General features: G+C 36.0%; 1 protein-coding gene across 4 annotated transcripts in view; it reads right to left on the bottom strand.

The window, feature by feature from the left end:
• The window catches only part of SBF2 (SET binding factor 2), a 469,332-nt gene that overhangs the window by 72,144 nt on the left and 376,784 nt on the right, over positions 1–20,404 (bottom strand). For 2 of the 4 annotated variants that reach the window (XM_081239229.1, XM_081239231.1), the window contains one exon: positions 2,088–2,258. In XM_081239229.1, coding sequence (XP_081095355.1) covers positions 2,088–2,258 — 171 coding nt within the window. Of the gene's footprint in view, positions 1–2,087; positions 2,259–16,892; positions 17,363–20,404 lie in introns of those variants that run through there. The other 2 variants (XM_081239230.1, XM_081239233.1) reach the window with 2 other exon arrangements.

Below are 20,404 nucleotides of genomic sequence, written 5' to 3'. Positions count from 1 at the left end.
ACAACAAAAGAAGCCACTGCAAATGAGAAGCCTGTGCGCTGCAACGGAGAGTGGCCTCCACTCGCCGCAACTAGAGAAAGCCCATCTGCAGCAACGAAGACCCAACGTAGCCAAAACTTTAAAAAAATAATAAAAATTAAAGAAAATCCAAATCTATCACTTCACATGAGCTTCAAAAGTCATGGAAGATGTTTTAATAATTCATCTATCTAATACCTATATCAGTAAAAATGAAAATATGTAAACAAAATATAACAACATGAAACGTCTTTTTTTCTGAGCTCCAACAGGCCTTGAATGGAGCCACATGACAAACACAAGGAAGCAGCAGCAAAACAAAGATGTACACACTTCTCATTGCTAACATTTCACTGCATTTATTTATCTCTATGGCTCTATCCCCTTCAAGTTGCCAGTTATAACAAATCGTTGACCTGAAGTACCTATTAATGCTCAGGTCAAATGTGCCAGTAGCATTTTCTAATACTCTGCTGCTTCTTTTCTTCTGCTCCTTGGAGAAGAAGATAGAATGACCAAAGTCACAAAAAAATAGAGCTAGGTTTCTTTGTAAATATGGGAATCAAACATTATCACCACATGGGTATATAGGTGTCCATGGGATTTTTAGGAGGGGTTTCCTATAGGCTGAAGAGTTAAACAACAGCAGTAACCCACATCTGCACAGCACTTTACAGCTTATGAAGAGCTGGTATATCTATAGTCTCACGCATACCTAAACTGGGGCTCAGAGACAGACTTTTATAGAATAAAGGACACAGAAGCAGTGACATGTATTTGATCTATGAACGTTTTTGAGATATACCAATGTTAGCACCACATCTTCTTTAAAAATTATCAAAAGCACCCCACCAGGCCAATATTTCTAGAATATGACTTCGAGCTAATACTCTTTGGATCTGCTACAAGTTACCCCTTTTCCAAGTACATCTGGTGTTTTGAAAGAAAAATCAGAGTTTTAAGTTAAGAAAAAACAATTAAAGCTAACTGTAAAACAATAATTTGAAATATCAGATTGATGTCATATAGTGCTATTTGTTATTAAAGTTTCTGTTCTTATCATACTCAATAATAGATCAATAATATATTTAAAATTACTTGAGGTCATAGAAATATGTGACTACTAGGTAGTTTCAGTTTAGCTATCGAGGTTCATTTATCTCACATAATATATGGCAAATTTAAAATGGAGGAAAGGATCAGCAGCAATGTATTAGCCCAGCATGTAGGATTAAAAATTACTCTTCAATTATACTTCAATAAAAAAATAAATTAAAAAAACAAAAAAAATTACTCTTAAAGTGAATCAATACTGATAATCAGCCCTTAGTGCTGCTTTAAGTTCAATTAATGAGGACAGTAATTTCTAACAGTTATTATTTAGTATGTGCCAGGAACTCTTCAATGTCCTTTACTTGTATTAGACATTAAAATCTTACAATAATCTTATCTATTGATTTTACCAATGTAGAAATAAGGCACAGAAAGGTAAAGTGAATTGCCTAAGACCAGACAGGTAGTGTATGACATTTCAAAATTTCAGAAAAATTTAAACTGCTCTTTCAAATTAAAACCAATTTTCTTTATTTTAAACTATTTTCTTGATAGTTTCCTTAAATTTATTTCATGGTGATAAAAATATATGGAAACATATAGAATACTCCTAAAACAAGACCTAGATTTATTGCTGGCATACTTTTGAGCATTTATTTTCGAGTCAACTGACTTTAATTTGACATTCCTTCAAGAAGTTAATTGCATAAAGACATCTGCCTAGGTATTTTAGGTTTATTCTTTCTGTTCAACTTCCTATAATTGTTTCCAGGGAATTCTTATTTATTAAAATACAATAAAACAAATCTAGTGCTACAGAACTGTAGTAAGAAGTTATTATGGAAAACAATGTCAGAAATCAACAGGAGAAAGATGCTCACCAGAGGGCTTCCTAAAGTAAACCCCAAATACACTGGTAGGAAGTGGCTAGATTTCCTTTGGCCCTGGGAATACCTGAGTAAGCTTTCCTTGAAGCCAGGACCACAGCCCCACTCAAGTACCTTTCTTTATCTTACCTTTTGCTTCAGATGTGGGGCATGATTGTCTTCCTTGGCTGAGAGATACAGGGATCGAACCTGTTCCTGCACCGCATTGTAAAAGGTTGTCTCCCAAAATTGCTGATTCGTCCAAATGGGGTGGTCCTGTACACAGGTGTAAGCAAACTGGCTGACTCCAGGGGCCAGTTTCTGTGAGAACACACAATATACATCACCATGGGGCTGACAGAGTCATGACAGTTCAGAAGGTTACAGGGGCCACAGATAATCATGAATGTGATACAAGGATTTATCTAAACAATATCTTATGGCAGTACAAGCTTAGCAATCAGCAACTTACATATTTTTAACTGGCAACTTTGGGCTTGCTATCAAATCCTTCAGGGTCTCTGTCACTTTACTTATTAAAATGGATATTTTAGCAACAGCTAAAAATCAAAGGAATTATATAAATTAGAGAATATATGAAAAGTACCTAAACACTGTACTGTGCACACAGCAAGCACTGTAGAGTTGGTAGCTCTTATTACAATTAGGACATATAATAAAATTCATGACAACCTAAATATAAAACTCCAGATAATTCAAAATTTCTTCTACTTGGTAGTAGAGTACATTTTGATGGGGTTAGGGGGACACTAATTGAAATGCGAGTGAGCCTACAGCTTCGCCTTGCACACAGAATGAGGGCATATCATGAATTTGGGACCCAAGAGGAATTGCACCCTCCCTCCTGCTCACTCCAGCCATTTACCTCCCTACCGAGGCTGCTGTCTGGCTCACATAATCCATAGATGACTGTCCCGGGCTTCTGGGGCATTTTCTGGTAACCAAGTCTGGGCGTGGGAAGGTAATCTCAAACCAAACCTTCCTTTCCAGAACTTGCTGCTGGGCTTCTAAGTCAGAGTAAACCCTACTCTGTGATTAACAACAGAGGGAAAGAAAACTAACTCTGCAGTCACTTGAGGCTCTTCATAAATATTTATGCATCTCATTTATTCTAAAAATCGCGTAAGATGCACATTATTATTGCCAATTTAAAGAAGAGAAAACAGAAATTCAAGGTTTAAGTCATTGCCCAAAGCCGTATAGCAATTACATAAGTGGTGGAACTACATTTCAAGCCCAAAGTTAGTTTGTTTCCAAAGTCCCTGCTCTTTTTACTATAGCAAATTATCTTGCAAAGAAACTGAAAGCAAATCATAAATAAATTAAATACTGTTTAGCACAATTGTTTCTTTTCCTTCACTTTAGGATTTTGTTTCCCAAAGTAATATTCTGCCTTGAAACCTCTGATATGATTTTAATTAATGCTGTGTTTTAAATTTTATAGACAACTTACAATTGCCAAACTTCAGTAAATGATTTGAGTCACCTTTCCATAGCTGTTTCTTTCACCTCGAAAAGTTAAAGATGTTTCAAAAAATTTTAAATCCATTATTTCTCAGCAAATACCTGATAATACTTTCAAGAGACAGATAATTTTTGTTCCGTTTTATTCTTTAGAATTGAGTTAATTTGTATTCTATCAGTAGAGCTAAAGTTTTATTTTGAAGTAATTTAATAAGCGAATTCTCTTCTAAAATGTTCGACACTGAAGATCACTATTAAGGTTATATACATAACAGTTATGTAGCAAAAAGTTGGTTCATTTCTTAGGGATGCATAACAAATGTATAAGATTCCTGGTAAAAATTATATGCTCAGTACATGCTAATTAATTTCCTTCTTGGTTCAGAACAGACTAAACCTACAACTGGAATAGGCACCATGTATACCATGAAATGTAGTACTTATATAGTTGGAAGTGGGGTGGCTGTGATTTTGCCTAGTAGAGTCTGTGTACTTCTGCATCCCATATGTAAGTCCCTTTCAAGATAGGCCTATGCACTGCTGTTGGGATGATCGTCCGTAACTCTTTTAAGGACTATAAGCTGGAACTGACCATGAAGCACGTATCAGGAGATCCCCAAGGGGAAGCTGTGCAAAGACTGCTCATTTAAGACATAGCTACTCTCTACCTATGGGAATCAAGGACAAAATGTGTGTGGTTCTGTGAGCCACAGATACTGTGAGTCACATACTCCTTCTATACTCTGCTTGAGGACACCTGAGATGTGGGTTGAACTGTTTTCTTTTTTGCCCCAACCACTCTAAGAAATAACAATGACCTCAGTGGCAGTGCATAGGCCTATTGTGAAAGAGATTTTAAAGGCATAAAATTTAAACAAGGTAAAAGCATAATTCTCAACTGCCTTTCCCTTGAGTATAGTCAGAGGCAGCACCATTTCTTACAAACACAATGTAACAACAGATTCTAAAATTTTGGAGTTCTGAAATTATATTAATATAGATGAGCTCAGAAAAACTGAGCTCTTAAATTCTTATCAGTTTCTCACATGTAGTCCTTTTAGGATCATCAACAAAACAGAAAGTTATAATTAATTATAAATCTCTTATTATAACTTGACAGAGCGCTGTAGGAATCTGAGAGTCTAATGAAGCCCTGCCTTCCTCTTTCAGCAGTTTTCTCGCTGATGCTGCGTATTCACTTTCCTTGGCACATACCAGTCATTATCTACCTGTTTATTCACAAACTACAAGTGAATATGTAAAAACTTCCCTAAATCTTTTGAACAAAAGTGGACTGAATGTGTTCCAAAGCAGAAAAATGGTGTAACAGTGACAGTGGCCCAAAGGGTCAGAACCCACAGCTTGTTTACTAGGTGAGAACGACAGCAAGGTGAAGGGATTATAGAATAAGCACTTTTTGGTGGCAAGTCAGTCACAAATGGTGATGGCATCTGATACATTCATAAGAAATCATTAATTCCCCAATACTTTAAATATTATTATTTTTCCAAATATGAAATGTACTTCCTTTCTTTGTGGTTTCCTGCTGTGTCTTCTCAAGTGCAAGCAAGGGGCACTGAGTTCCTTGCTGTTCAGATGGGCAGATCCACTGCACTGGTGGGTAGGTGTGTTCTTAGGGCCAGCAGAGGGCAGTAGCACCTTATTCTGCCTAGATTCCATCCATATAAGGCTTTTTTAAAAATAAGAATTGCAAAAATGGAGCCATGCATTCTGACTGGGCTAGAAAGTTGGGTGGAAGGTGAATACTGCATGCCCTCACTGTACATTTGAGAGACCCCATAAAGAAAATGGATTTGCCCAAGGTCACACAGCAAGATGGGTAGAAGAAAAGGGAACAGAGGTAAGGTTTTCCATTATTCTATGTCATTTCTGTAAGATACAAAAACTAAGATATTTCACAAAACAAAACTATAATTATCTAGAGAAAGATGCAATGATACTGCTTAGGGGTTCAGATTCATTATGTTCTATGATAGTGTTAATAGTAGTTTTAGTAAACAAAGAAAATAAGCACCTGTAGATAAAACTATCTCATGATTCTGATCCTTTTTTTGGTTTGAAAAAAAAGACTTTCCCAAGATGGTTTCTCGAATTGGCCCATATGCCAGCTTTATGACCTTTTATTTTGTACAGAGATGAGACTCAATCCACAATGAAGGTTTGAGGGTGGTGGTAATACTGTTGTCAAATGGCATCTTTTTTTCCTCTTCAATTTTGGCAATAATATTTACTTTACATTTCATAATAATTCTTATGATTTTTATCCTAAATAAACAAGTGATATTTTGCCATGCAATTTTATGAGATGTTTAAGAATGTGTTGACTTCCTTCCTTATCTAGAAAAAATAGCTCTGAAAGCACTAGATTAAGCAATGCCATTCATTTTCCACAAAGCATTCAAAGGAAACCCGGCATGGGACAAGATATGGAGAATAAACTTCACGGGGCTCATTAACCAGCAGGCCAGATTCAAATCCAAATAAATGGATACAAGTCATCTCAGAGACGAGTTGGTCAAGGGAAGGTTAAGATATCAGTATGAGAGGCCTATCTAAGGACTGTCTGGCTAGATACGTTCACTCTCTAGGCCCAAGGCTTCAATTAGGGAGTTCAGAGGGAAGCCAGATTTCAGGAGAAAAAGCTCCTGGGAGGAGTGATTCCATAAATATGTAATGTTCTTAAAAAGAATAATTAGAATACAAAGATTCACTGTTTAAATTGCTGGGTATTTCCTATCCAGTTCTGGACACTGGAATACAAGTGTACCCTACTGCACAGTTCAGGGATGGTGCCAGCCAGCCCTTTTGTGATTCTACACTGGCCTGTGGAGTCCACATATTAAGTCACTTTAAGAATTAACATGGACATATATATACACTACCAAATGTAAAATAGATAGCTAGTGGGAAGCAGCCGCATAGCACAGGGAGATCAGCTCTGTGCTTTGTGACCACCTAGAGGGGTGGGAAAGGGAGGGTGGGAAGGAGGGAGATGCAAGAGGGAAGAGATATGGGAACATATGTATATGTATAACTGATTCACTTTGTTATAAAGCAGAAACTAACACACAATTGTAAAGCAATTATACTCCAATAAAGATGTTGAAAAAAAAGAATTAACTTCTGATTATTTTCTGATGAACTTTGGTGAAATGCTTAGTCTTGAGAGACAAACAAAAGGAAGACAGGAATGGGAAAAACGTGTATTCAAAACCTATATTTATCAACTCTTAACCACATCTTAAACATATTTGCTTTGTGCATTTTTTTAAAACAAAGGACATACAACATTATAGATCTGGTTGAAGCCTACTGTGTACCTCTGTTGATCCTATTTCTCTCTTATCCTAGAGGCAACAATGATCCTGAATTAGGTATTTTTCATTCCCATTTATGTTTTTATACCTGTTTATATCCATAAAGAATACACAGGATTATATTGCATTTTATTCCTTATTAATGCTTTTCAAAGTATACATCTTATATTTCATTGATTTATGTAATATTTAAACTATATAATTAATTGGGACAAAACACCTGGCTCTTTGTAAACAAACAACTCAGAAGGGACAGAAAGAGAGTGGCCTACAACAATGAATACTGTGTTCATTAGTCAGTGGGGTTTACAGAAAGGTGAGTAATCAAATTAGTTAAACGGAGGTAATGTGAGAATCTACCACAGTTTTTCCTGTTTAACTACCTGATACTGAAGAGTGCAAGTAACCTCAAATGCGTAATGGTCTAAACCTCTCCTGGGCTGCTTAGAAGATCCAGGCACAAAATTTCTACACAAGAAGTATATTCTTAGACAAGCATTGCCCAGTATTCATTTGATGTGCCAGTGTCAGTAGCTGGAATGACAGGTATCCTTCTAATGATCTCTGTATGAAGCTGCTTAGTAAATATTGAGAGAAGAGAGGATGAATCAATTTCTTTCCTTCGTGGTCCAGAATTTAGTAGAAATCAAATACTAGCTTGTTGTCAAGTCCTTTGCCTGGGTCTCGTATTCCTAAAAACACAAAACAGGATCTAAATCCCTGCCCCTTTTTGGTACGTTTTTAAACTTTATATAAAAGGTATCATATTGTGTTTTATTCTGCCACTTGGCTTTTCATGTATTATGCTGCTAGACTTATTAAGGTAATAATAATAATTATTATTATTATTGTTATTGTAACTAACTTGTACTGATCTCTCATTATATATATTTGTCAACTTACTTAGTATTTATAGCAATCTTATGATCCACTGAGGTAAGTACTATTGTTACCCTTGTTTTAAAGGGGAAGAAACTGAGGCACAGAGAAGTTAAGTAATTTGTCCAAGAGAATATTGCCAGGAAATGGTGGAACCAGAGCTGGGATTCAAACCCAGGTAGTTTAGCTAAGAATTTAATTTCTTAATCACAATTTAACTATTGTGTGAAATTCCACTGTATGAATATATAGCATTCCCTTGTTCCTGTTAATGGATATTTGTATTGTTTCTACCTTTTAGCTATTATAAACAATGGTTCATGTCAACTGTCAACTTTGATTATTAGTTTCAGTATGATTTAATAGTTCCTGGAACTACTTGAGAGGAGCCTAAGAAATATTCCCATTGTTATCTGTACCAATAAACATTTTTGGGTTATTGTACATTGGTTATTTTTCTAATGAGAAATTATTTCACACAGACTTTTTACAAATCTACTACTTGAAAAAATTAACAACAATTCTTTAATATAAAATATCTAGTCAGTGTTTAAATTTTTAATTTATCTTATAAATGATAAAAAGTTTTTCTTTGTTTTTTTCCTTGTTTTTTATTTTTATTTTATTTTTTTACAATCAGTTTGTTTGACTCAGGAAGGGCCCAAATAAGGTCCATATATTACATTAGTTTATATATCTCTGAGGTTGGTTTTAATCTACAGATTTCTCTACCACCTGTCTGTCTGCCTCTCTTTTTTTCCCACCACTTGCAATCTATTTTTTGAAGAAACTGGATTATTTGTCCAACAGAACTTCCATCCGTCTGGTGGCTGCTGACTGCATCCCAATGGTCTTGTGTGACATATTCTTTTGTCCTCTGCATTTCCTGCAAATTGGTAGTTGGATCTAGAAGCGTGATCAGATTCAGGCTTGATTGTTTGGCAAGAATATTTCATGGAGATACTATTGTAAGAGGCAAATCTGGTTGTCCTTTTTTCTGTAATATTAAAGGCCACTGATGGTCAATGCCTCGATTCATTAATCATTAGGAGCAATAAAATACTGATATTTTCATTCCACCATTACTTCCTCACTTATTAGCTAGAATATTTCTATAAAGAAAAACTTCCCCTCATCAACTGTTTGGAGACCCAAACATATAGTGTATATTAGAAAGCAGGATAAAAACATGATTTTATCCCTTCATTTATCAGTTTTAAAAACAATGACTTGGGGACTTCCCTGGTGGTGCAGTGGTTAAGAATACACCTGCCATTGCAGGGGACACGGGTTCGAGCCATGGTCTGGGAAGATCTCACATGCCGCAGAGCAACTAAGCCCATGTGCCACAACTCCTGAGCCTGTGTTCTAGAGTCCATGAGTCACAACTACTGAGCCCACATGCTACAACTACTGAAGCCCGTGCACTCTAGGGCCCGCATGCCACAACTACTGAGCCCATGTGCTGCAACTACTGAAGCCTGTGCACCTAGAGCCCGTGCTCTGCAACAAGAGAAGCCACCGCAATGAGAAGCCCATGCACTGCAATGAAGAGTAGCCCCCGCTCGCCACAACTAGAGAAAGCCCATGCACAGCAACAAAGACCCAATGCAGCCAAAAATAAATTTAAAAAATTAAAAAAAACACCAAAAATAAAAAAATGACTTGTTTTTCCAGCATCTATTACAGATGAACAATTACTTTTTCTTTTTTAAATTCGTATTTTTACAAACTCGCAGATTTTTAAGCATATTTGATTTAACTATTCTTAAACCTGTTTAGAAACAAGCCAAAAAAAATCTATCCATAAGTGTTTACTGGAAGCTGTGGACTGATGAACCTAATGATGTTGTTTATAACAGCACTGTGAACCGGGGGGATAAAGTACCTGATTGGGAGAAAATAATCAGCAAAAAGACTAGCAGATACATAACAAGGTATTTTCTCTGAGGTGTAACTGCAAAAGGAGCAATAGAATAAAGGCATCAGTGAGTCCTGGCACAGGAAATGGAGGAATTTGGTGAGTCATAGTTCTTACTAGGTGTACTTGCAAATGGCCCCAAAGCTCAACAAAAATGTTTATTATAGCATTATCTTTAATAGCTATACCCTCTCCAAAGTTAGCAATTTTAATGTCTAACTATAGAGATGAAAGGTTAGACAAATGATGGTACATTATTAACACAAAAGAATATTATGCTACCATTAAAGTGGTTAATATGATACTGTGCTTATGAATGAAGTGCTTATGCTATATTTCAGAAAAACAAGTCAATTATGCTATGATTATGTCTGTAAGTACACAAAGACTGGGAGGAAAAAGACAAAATGAAAATGAATTAAAGGTAATGGAATTTTGAACAATTTATTTTCCTTCTTCAAAAATAATTTTAAGAGATTTTTAAATTAAATGTGGCAGATCGAATATTCTTTTGCTCCCTGAACTCCACTGAAATGATAGCAAAAGAAAAAATTTTTTTTAATATACAAGAACAAAGAGAATGAGAAAACAGACACCAGATAAATGATGTTAATAAAATTTTAGATGTCATAAAATGGATTTATAAGCAGTAACAAATGTTGAAGATCAGATAAAGCTGAAATCCCCTACTACATAGAGAAGGAAAGAAGCCCTTTTCACACTTTAAAAGAGTAAATTTTATAGTATATGAATTATATCTCAATTTAAAAGATGGAAACAACCCAAATGTGTATCAACTGATGAATAAAATGTAGTATATATGTACAATGTAATACGTGCCAGTAAAAAAATATGAGGTACTGATACACGCTATACCATAGATGAACCTTGAAAACATTATGCTAAGTAAAAGAAGCCAGTTATGAAAGATTACATATTGCATGGCTTCATTCATGTGAAACGTCCAGAACAGGCAAACACATAGAGATAGGAAGTAGATTTGTTGTGGCCTAGGGCTCGGGGGATGAGGGGAAATGGGTAGTGACAGCTAATGGGTATGGTGTTTCTTTCTGTAGTAATAAAAATGTTTGAAAATTGCTTATGGTGAAAGGGAATACACTAAAAACCACTGAAATGTATACTCTGAATGGGTGCATTATTATGGCATGTGAATTATATCTCAATAAAACTTTTTAAAAAGGTTGCTATGTATACTTTATTTTATCACTTAAAAAAAAAAAGGTTGCTGACAGGAGAAACTGGGCAAGTACACATGGAAACTATCTGTCTTAGCAACTTCTGGTAAATGTCAAAATGCTCTGAAAGTTTACTTTAAAAAAAAGATGGAAGAATATATAGTATACTGACACTAGTCAAAAGGAAGCTGGCGTGGCTATGTTAATAGAAGATGATTTCAAAGCAAAGAATATTACCACCAGATAAAGAAGGTCATTTCATAATGGTAAAGGGTCAATTAATCAAGAAGACATAAACCCCCAGAGTGTTTATGTACAAACAAGAGAGCTTCAAAATACATGAATGAAATCTGATAGAAATGCAAGGAGAAATACACAATTATAGTTGGAGATTTCAATATCTCTAAGTAATTAATGGAAATGTAATCAGAAAATCAGCAAGGATATAATATACTTGAATATAATAGACTTGAATAACACTATCAACTAACTTAACCTGATAGACATTGATAGCACAACAGCAAAAAACCCACGCTTTTCAAGTGCATAAAAAACATTTACCAAGAAAACATGCTCTCTGGGCAATAAATCTTAATATATTTAAAAGGATTCAAATAATACAAAGTATATTCTCTGACCAAAACGGAATTAAATTAGAAATCAATAGCAGAAAGGTATCTAGAAAAATCTTCAAATATTTGGAAACTAAATAACTCATGGATCAAAGGGGAAATAAAAAAGGAAATTAGAAAATACTTTGTACTAAATGAAAATGAAAACACAACATATCAGAATTTGTGAGATGCCACAAATCTTTGCCGCAATACTTTGGGGGAGATTTATAGCAATAAATGCCTGTATTGGAAAAGAATGGTCTCAAATCAATGACCTTAGCTTATACTTAGAGAGATTAGAAAAAGAAAAGCAAATTAAAGTCAAAACAGGCAGAAGAAGGCAATTAATATAGATTAAAGCAGTAATCAATGAAACAGAAAACAGAAAATCAATAAAGAAAACCAATGAAACCAAAAGCTGGTTCTTTGGGAAGATTAATAAAATTGATAAATCTCTAGTCAGACTGCTTAGAAAAAGAAAAAAGATAAAATTACCACTATCAAGAATGAGAAGTAACATTATTAGAAATTCTACAGATATTAAAGGGATCATAAATACTATGAATAACTTTGTTATTGACAATATTGACAAATTAGATGAAATGGACTAATTCCTTGAAAGATATTTATACAAACTACCAAACCTCAAACAAAAGAAAACAGATAACCTGAATAGGCCCATATCTATTACAGAAATTGAAATTTTAGCAAAAAATCTTCCCACAAAGAAAACTCTCAACACATGGTTCCACTAGGAATTCTACCAAACTTTTAACAAAGAACTAATACCCCTTTAGCACAAACTCTTCCAAATAATCTAAGAGAAGGGAATAATTCCCAACTCATTCTATGAGGTCAGTGTCACACAAATAACAAAACCAGAAGACATTACAAAAATAAACCAATATGTGTAAATCAACTATATTTTGATAAAAATTTTATACAAGATTTTCTTTTCTTTTTTTAAAAAATAAATTTATTTATTTTTGGCTGCATTGGGTCTTCATTGCTGTGCGTGGGCTTTCTCTAGTTGCGGCGAGCAGGGGCTACTCTTCATTGCGGTGCGTGGGCTTCTCATTACAGTGGCTTCTCTTGTTGCAAAGCATGGGCTCTAGGCAGGCAGGCTTCAGTAGTTGTGGCACACGGGCTCAGTAGTTGTGGCTCACGGGCTCTAGAGTGCAGGCTCAGCAGCTGTGGCTCAGGGGCTTAGCTGCTCCATGGCATGTGGGATCTTCCCGGATCATGGATCGAACCCATGTCCCCTGCACTGGCAGGCGGATTCTTAACCACTGAGCCACCAGGGAAGTCCCTTGATAAAAATTTTTAAAAAGCCCAATAGGCTTCATGAACACAGATGTGAAAATTTTACACAAAATTTTAGCAAATCAAATGTAGCACACAGTAAAAGAATAATACATGACCCTTGAACAACACAAGTTTGAACTGCACTTACACATGGATTTTTTTCATTAAATATGTACTACATTACTACATAATCTGTGGTTGACTGAATTCAAGGATGTGGTACCTTGAATACAGAGGGCCAACTGTAGGGTTATATATGGATTTTCGACTGTAAGGAGGGTCAGTGCCCCTAAGTCCCACATTGTTCAAGGATCAACTGTACTTTATGACCAAGTGAGGTTTATGCTAGGAACTCAGAGTAAGTTTAATATTTGAAATCAATCAGTGTAATTCACCATAACAAACTGAGATAGAAAAACCATATGACTATTAAATGCAGAAAAAGCATATGATGAAATGCCTGATAAAAACTCTTAGCATTTAGAAATAAAAGAGAATTTCCTCAATCTGATAAAGGCATCTTATGAAAAACCTACAGCTATACATCATACTTAATGGTGAAAGACTGGATGCTTTTCCCCTAAGATCAGGAAGAGTACAGGCTCAACGTTGTACTGCATGTTCTAGCCACTGAAATAAGGCAAGAATAACAAATAAAAGGCATCCAGATTAGAAAGGAAGAAATAAAACTGTCTTTATTGTAGATAACATCATTGTCTTTGCAGAAAATCTGCTAGAATCTACAAAAAAGCTACTTGTTGAATGAGTTAAACAAGGTTGCAGGATACTTGATCAATATACAAAAGTAAATTGTACAGCTGACCCTTGAACATGGGTTTGAATTGTGCGGTTCTATTTACATGTGGATTTATTCACTAAATATGTACTACAGTACTACATGATCTGTAGGTGGTTGAATCCGTGAACAGAGAACCATGGATACACAAGGTGGACTGTAAAGTTTTATGTGGATTTTTGACTGCATAAAAGATTGGTGCCCCTAAGCCTCCCATGTTGTTCAAGGGTCAACTGTATTTCTATGTACTAGCAATGAAAACTGAAACTACAAAACCAAAACCATTTATAATAGCATAAAAAAGGAAATACTTCAGGTGTTAAAATATTTTAACACCTAAAATATTTTAGGGGTTAAATAAACCTGACAAAATATGTTAAAACCTGGACACTGAAAACTACAAAAGCTGAGAGACCTAAATAAATAATAAAGACCTAAATAAATGGAGAGATTGATCTCATTCATCAATTGGAAGATTCAATAGTGTTGAAATGTTAGTTCCTCTAAATTTATCTAAAGATTCAATGTAATCCCAATCCAAATCCCAGAAGGCTTTTTCCTTTATAGAAATGGAAAAACATTCTAAAATTCATATGGAAATTCAAAGGTCCTAGAATAGCCAAAACAACTCTGAAAAAGAAGAACAAAATTGGAGGAGAAACACTATTTGATTTTTAAGCTTTTATTATAAAGCTATGATATTCAAGACTGATGTTAAGGTAAATATATAGATCAAAGGAACAAAATATACAGAAACAGACCCCCCATATATATAGAAAAGTGATTTTTGACAAAGGTGTAAGGCAATTAAGTAGAGAAAGGATAATTTTTGCAACAAATGGTGTCAGAGCAATTGAATCTTTGATCATATCTAGTACCATATAAAAATATTAACTCAAAAGGAATCATAGACTTAAATGTAAAACCTAATACTCTAAGGCTTCTAGGAATCATTGCAAATCATAAATTTGCTAAGGAGTTATATCCAGAATATGTAAAGAATTCTCAAAATTCAACAGTAAGAAAACAAACAATTCAGTTTTAAAAGATAGGCAAAATATCTGAATAGACACTTTACCAAATATGATACACAGAAAGCAAATTAGCACATGAAAAGACTCTCAACATTATCAGTCATCAGGGAAATGAGAACAAAAATCACAATGAAATATCACTACATATCTATAGAATGGCTAAAATTAAAAGCAATGACATTAGTGTGTGAGGAACTGGAACTCTCATTCACTACTGAAAGGAATATAAAATGGTAGCACTTTGGAAAAAAACTTCGGCCATTTCTTAAAAAGTTAAACATACACCTACCATATGATCCAGCCACTCTGTTCTTAGGTATTTACCCAAGAAAAAATGAAATGTATGTCCGTACAAAGATCTGTGTACAACACAGTAGCTTTATTTGTAATGGATAAAATCTGGAAACAACAAATGTTCACCAAAAGGTTAACTGCGGGATTTTTTTTTTTTTACAATGGAATACTACTCAGCAATAAAAGGGAATAAACTGCAGCAACACAGATGAATCTCAAAATAATTATGCTGAAGAAATCAGACAAAAAAGATCATATACTGTATAACTACATTTATATATAACCACAGAATATGCTAACTACATGCAAATTCTGTAGTGACAGAAATTAGATCAGTAGTTTCCTGGGGATTGGGGTGAAGGTTAGATGAGATGAAGAGATTATAATGAAACATGAGGAAACTTTTGGGGGTAATGAGTATGTTCACTATATTGATTGTGGTGATGGTTCCATGGGGGAATGTGTATGTGTATGTATATATACACACATGTATATATATACATATATATGTCAAAACTTATCAAATCAAATTGTACAGTTTGGGGCTTCCCTGGTGGCGCAGTGGTTGAGAGTCCGCCTGCTGATGCAGGGGACACAGGTTCGTGCCCTGGTCCGGGAAGATCCCACATGCTGCAGAGCAGCTGGGCCCGTGAGCCATGGCCGCTGAGCCTGCACGTCCGGAGCCCGTGCTCTGCCACGGGAGAGGCCACAACAGTGAGAGGCCCGTGTACCACACACACACAAAAAAATTGTACAGTTTAACTATGTAAGTTTATGTGTCAGTTATACCTTAATAAAGCTACTAAGGGCTTCCCTGGTGGTGCAGTGCTTAAGAATCTGCCTGCCAATGCAGGGGACACGGGTTCAAGCCCTGGTCTGGGAAGATCCCACATGACACGGAGCAACTAAGCCCGTGCGCCACAACTAGTGAGCCTGTGCTCTAGAGCCCGCGTGCCACAACCACTGAAGCCCGCGTGACTAGAGCCCATGCTCGGCAACAAGAGAAGCCACCACAATGAGAAGCCCGCGCACCGCAACCAAGAGTATCCCCTGCTCGCCACAACTAGAGAAAGCCCGCATGCAGCAACGAAGACCCAACACAGCCAAAAATAAATAAATAAAATAAATAAATTTATTTTTTAAAAAAACTACTAAAAAAACTTAGTAAATGTACACATAAGTTTGTATGTAAATTTTACCCCAAAAGAAGAAAATGCAAACTCTAATTACAATTCTCGCTACAAAACGACATGTGTGTTGAAGTGCTGGAATTATATGTTGACTATAATTTGCTTTAAAACACATCAAAAATAAGATGGATTGATGGATGGATAGATATGTATAAAGAAAAGATAGAAAAAATGTTAATACTAGACTCTAGACGGTAGGTTTATGGATGTCTACTGTAAATTAAAAAATTTTTTCTCTCTGTTTGAAAAATTTCATAATAAAATATTGAAAAAAAATAGAGTATTAGTCTAGGCATTAGTATCCGACTAGTAGGAGTTCGAGAAAGAAAAATAGGAAAAACAGATTATTAAATAAATGAATAAATAAATAAATCGAAGGGCATGGATTTTCAAATTGAAAGAGCCATCTCATGTCTGGCAAACAGAATGAAAAAAGAACCACATTAAAGTATATCATTAGGGACACTTAATCCTTAAAGGAGAATCCTATAAAGGAGCACAAGGAAAAAAGTGGGCAACACAAAGGATTAGAAATCACTATGGCATCAGACTTTTTGCCAGGTGGGGTGGTACTTGCGTGGAATGGAAGGTGGGAGGGAATTTATAAGTAAGAATATGTAGAGGTGGTATGGTGGTGAAAGTAGGAGATCTAAATTTTCAAATTCCAAGTAAACCGATAACATCTAACATTGTAAAATTAAGAAATAGCAGTAAAAGCATGTTAGAAACACTAAGCCAAATACCAAAAGAAACATCTGAAAAACTGAACATGATTGTCTCTGGAAAGCAGATCTTGGAAGTAAGGCAGGGACCTTTGTTTTTTGTTATAAACCATGTAATCTTTATATTTCTGACTTATATACATATATTACTTTGAAAGGTCTTAAATTAGAAAACACTTTAAAATGCAATTATTATATGTGGAATAAAGTTAAATAGAAAATAATTTTTTAATTTTTATTTTATTAAATTTTTTTTTTTAATTTTAATTTTTATTTTTGACTGCATTGTGTCTTCATTGCTGAGCATGGGCTTTCTCTAGTTGCGGCGGGCGGGGGCTACTCTTTGTTGTGGTGCGTGGGCTTCTCATTGCGGTGGCTTCTCTTGTTGCAGAGCATGGGCTCTAGGCGCGTGGGCTTCAATAGTTGTGGCATGAGGGCTCAGTAGTTGTGGCTCACAGGCTCTAGATCGCAGGCTCAGTAGTTGTGGCGCATGGGCTTAGTTGCTCTGCGGCATGTGGGATCTTCCCGGACCAGGGCTCGAACCCGTGTCCCCTGCATTGGCAGGCGAATTCTTAACCACTGCGCCACCAGGGAAGCACCAGTAGAAAATAATTTTTATTAGTTGCTTCTCAGATAACATTCTTTTGAAACCTGTTTTTACAAATATGTAAACTGAGACACGGAAAAGAAATATGTTTAGACTAAGTTAGTGGATGGGTCAACTTCTATTATAATGACCTAGAAGCAAGTATTAAAGTTCTTTCATTATCTTAGAATTTTGTTCTTACAAAATATGTGGGCCCTTGAGTGGTCTGGAAATAAAGCTCTATTGTGTCATGTAGAGTTTTTACTCTCTAGCAGCCATAGGTATAGTATTTATCCCTAGTACTTGAGAGATTTCAGAAAAATGACAAATTCAAACTCCAAACCTTGCAGGGCATGTTTTAGGCTCAGCTAAGATTCGGCAGGTTATTGAAATTTTGCCTACAGAATCTCTGTTCCTAGGTAAGAACTGTATTTCAAATAATAAACCCAAAGTTCTAAAAAACACTGAAATAAAAAGTTTGGCCAATTGTGCTCATTTTACTGTATTTATCAAGGCAGGAAAGTAGTCCAAAATAAGATTTTCAACTATGTGGTTTGAAATGAAATGTTTAAGGTTTTTTTTTTGGCCATGCCACATGGCTTGTCGGATCTTAGTTCCCCAACCAGGGATTGAACATGGGCCCTTGGCAGTGAAAGCATGGAGTCCTAACCACTGGACCTCCAGGGAATTCCCCAAAATGTTTACAGTTTTAATCCTAGGTTAATTAGAAAAAAGTTAATCAGGATATTGTAAAGTTTTGCTGGATATTAAAATTTTGTGATTTGGCCTCAATCTATTATGCAATCTCTGTCTTAAGGATACATTTCTTTTTATTAAAAATTAATTAATTAATTAATTTTTAATTTTTGGCTGCGTTGGGTCTTCGTTGCTGCGTGCGGGCTTTCTCTGGTTGTGGTGAGCGGGGGCTACTCTTCGTTGCGGTGCACGGCTTTCTCATTGCAGTGGCTTCTCTTGTTGCAGAGCATGGGCTCTAGGCACACGGGCTTCAGTAGTTGTGGCACGCAGGCTTCAGTAGTTGTGGCTCGCAGGCTCTAGAGCGCAGGCTCAGTAGTTGTGGTGCACGGGCTTAGTTGCTCCACGGCATGTGGGATCTTCCCAGACCAGGGCTCGAACCTGTGTCCCCTGCACTGGCAGGCGGATTCTTAACTACTGTGCCACCAGGGAAGCCCAAGGATACATTTCTATAAAGATACCCATTAACTGAAATCTAATTTACAAGAGGCCATTCCCTTGACTTATACTGCTCAGAGTAGATGATCTATTCTGTTTCTTTGTCTTTGTTCATTACTATGTACAAAATTCCTCCTGGAGCACAGAGGAATTTGATCTAAGCAAATTGATCTAGAGTGAGAGAATTGACATTTGGAACAATGCAACGGTTTGACAAGTGAGCGTGGAAGAGGCACTGACAACCACTGGTTCCAATGCCCAAGCCCTACTGTCTTGGCAGATTCCAGAGATGGAGTGACAAAGGCAAAGATGCTATACATTTACCGAAAATAGCGCATGTTCTAAAGTAACTCATTCCTCTGCTGATGGAATTGAATATTGTTCCTAGATAAAAATTATAGATTAGCTACTCTAAAAATAGCTTTGGTGATACTAATGATTCTTGGATTTCACTTTATCAGAGATGAAAGGAAAACCACCTTTCTAGGGCTTGGAGAGTCTTTTCAGTGACCTGAAGTAATCACTAAAAAGCAATTTTTACACTGTGCTACACAGGTCTAAAAAGATTTGGATTAGTGTGGTATATAAATATGATGACATTGGATTTGGCAATGATTTCTTAGATATGACATTAAAGGTGCAGGTAACAAAAGAAAAAAGACAAGTTGGACTTCATGAAATTAAAAATTTTGTGCATCAAGACACAATCCACAGAGCAAAAAGGCAACCCACACAATGGGAGAAAATATTTGCAAATCATATATCTGATAAGGGATTAATATCCAAAATATATATAGAACGTCTAAAACTCAACAACAACAACAGAACAACTTGATTAAAAATGGGTAAAGGACTGAAATAGACATTTCTCCAAAGAAGATATACAAATGGCCAATATGCACGTGAAAAGATGCTTAACATAACTAATTATTAGGGAAATGCAAATCAAAACTACGATGAGATACCACCTTACACCCACTAGAATGGCTACTCAAAAAAAAAAAATCAGAAAATAACACGTGTTGGTGAGGATGTGGAGAAAAGGGAATCATTGTACACTGTTGGTGGGAATGTAAAATGGTATAGCTGCTGTGGGAAACAGTATGATTAATTCCTTAAAAAATTAAAAATAGAATTACCATATGATCCAGCAATTCTACTTCAAAAGAACTGAAAGCAGAGCCTTAAAAAGATATCTGGGCTTCCCTGGTGGTGCAGTGGTTGAGAGTCTGCCTGCCAATGCAGGGGACATGGGTTCAAGCCCTGGTTTGGGAAGATCCCACATGCTACGGAGCAACTAGGCCCGTGAGCCACAACTACTGAGCCTGCGCGTCTGGAGCCTGCGCTCCGCAACAAGAGAGGCCGTGATAGTGAAAGGCCCGCGCACTGCGATGAAGAGTGACCCCCCACTTGCCACAACTAGAGAAAGCCCTCGCATAGAAACGAAGACCCAACACAGCAAAAATAAATAAATAAAAATTAAAAAAAAAATCAAAAAAGAAAAAAAAGATATCTGTGCAGGTATGTTCATAGCAGCATTATTATTATTCACAATAGTTAAAATGTCAAAGCAACCCAAGTGTCCTTCGACTGATGAATAGAGAAGCAAAACATGGTATATACATACAATTATTCAGTCTCAAAAGGGAAATTCTGCAATATGCTATAACATGGATGAACCCTGAGGACATCATGCTAAGTGAAGTAAGCCAGTCACAGAGAGACAAATACTGTATGGTCCCACTTATATGATGTACTTAGAGTAGTCAAAATCATAAAGACTGAAAATGAAATGGTGGTTACCAGGGGATAGGGGGAGAAGTGAATGGGGAATGATATTGTTTAATAGGTATGGAGTTTCAGTTTTACAAGATGAAAAGAATTATGGGGATGGATGGTGGTGATAGCTGTACAGC

Source organism: Mesoplodon bidens, assembly GCF_964165515.1.
Source record: "Mesoplodon bidens genome assembly, chromosome: 7".
NCBI classification, from domain to species: domain Eukaryota; kingdom Metazoa; phylum Chordata; class Mammalia; order Artiodactyla; family Ziphiidae; genus Mesoplodon; species Mesoplodon bidens.
Note: the sequence above shows the minus strand (reverse complement) of the source record. Positions and strands in the feature narration are given on the sequence as shown.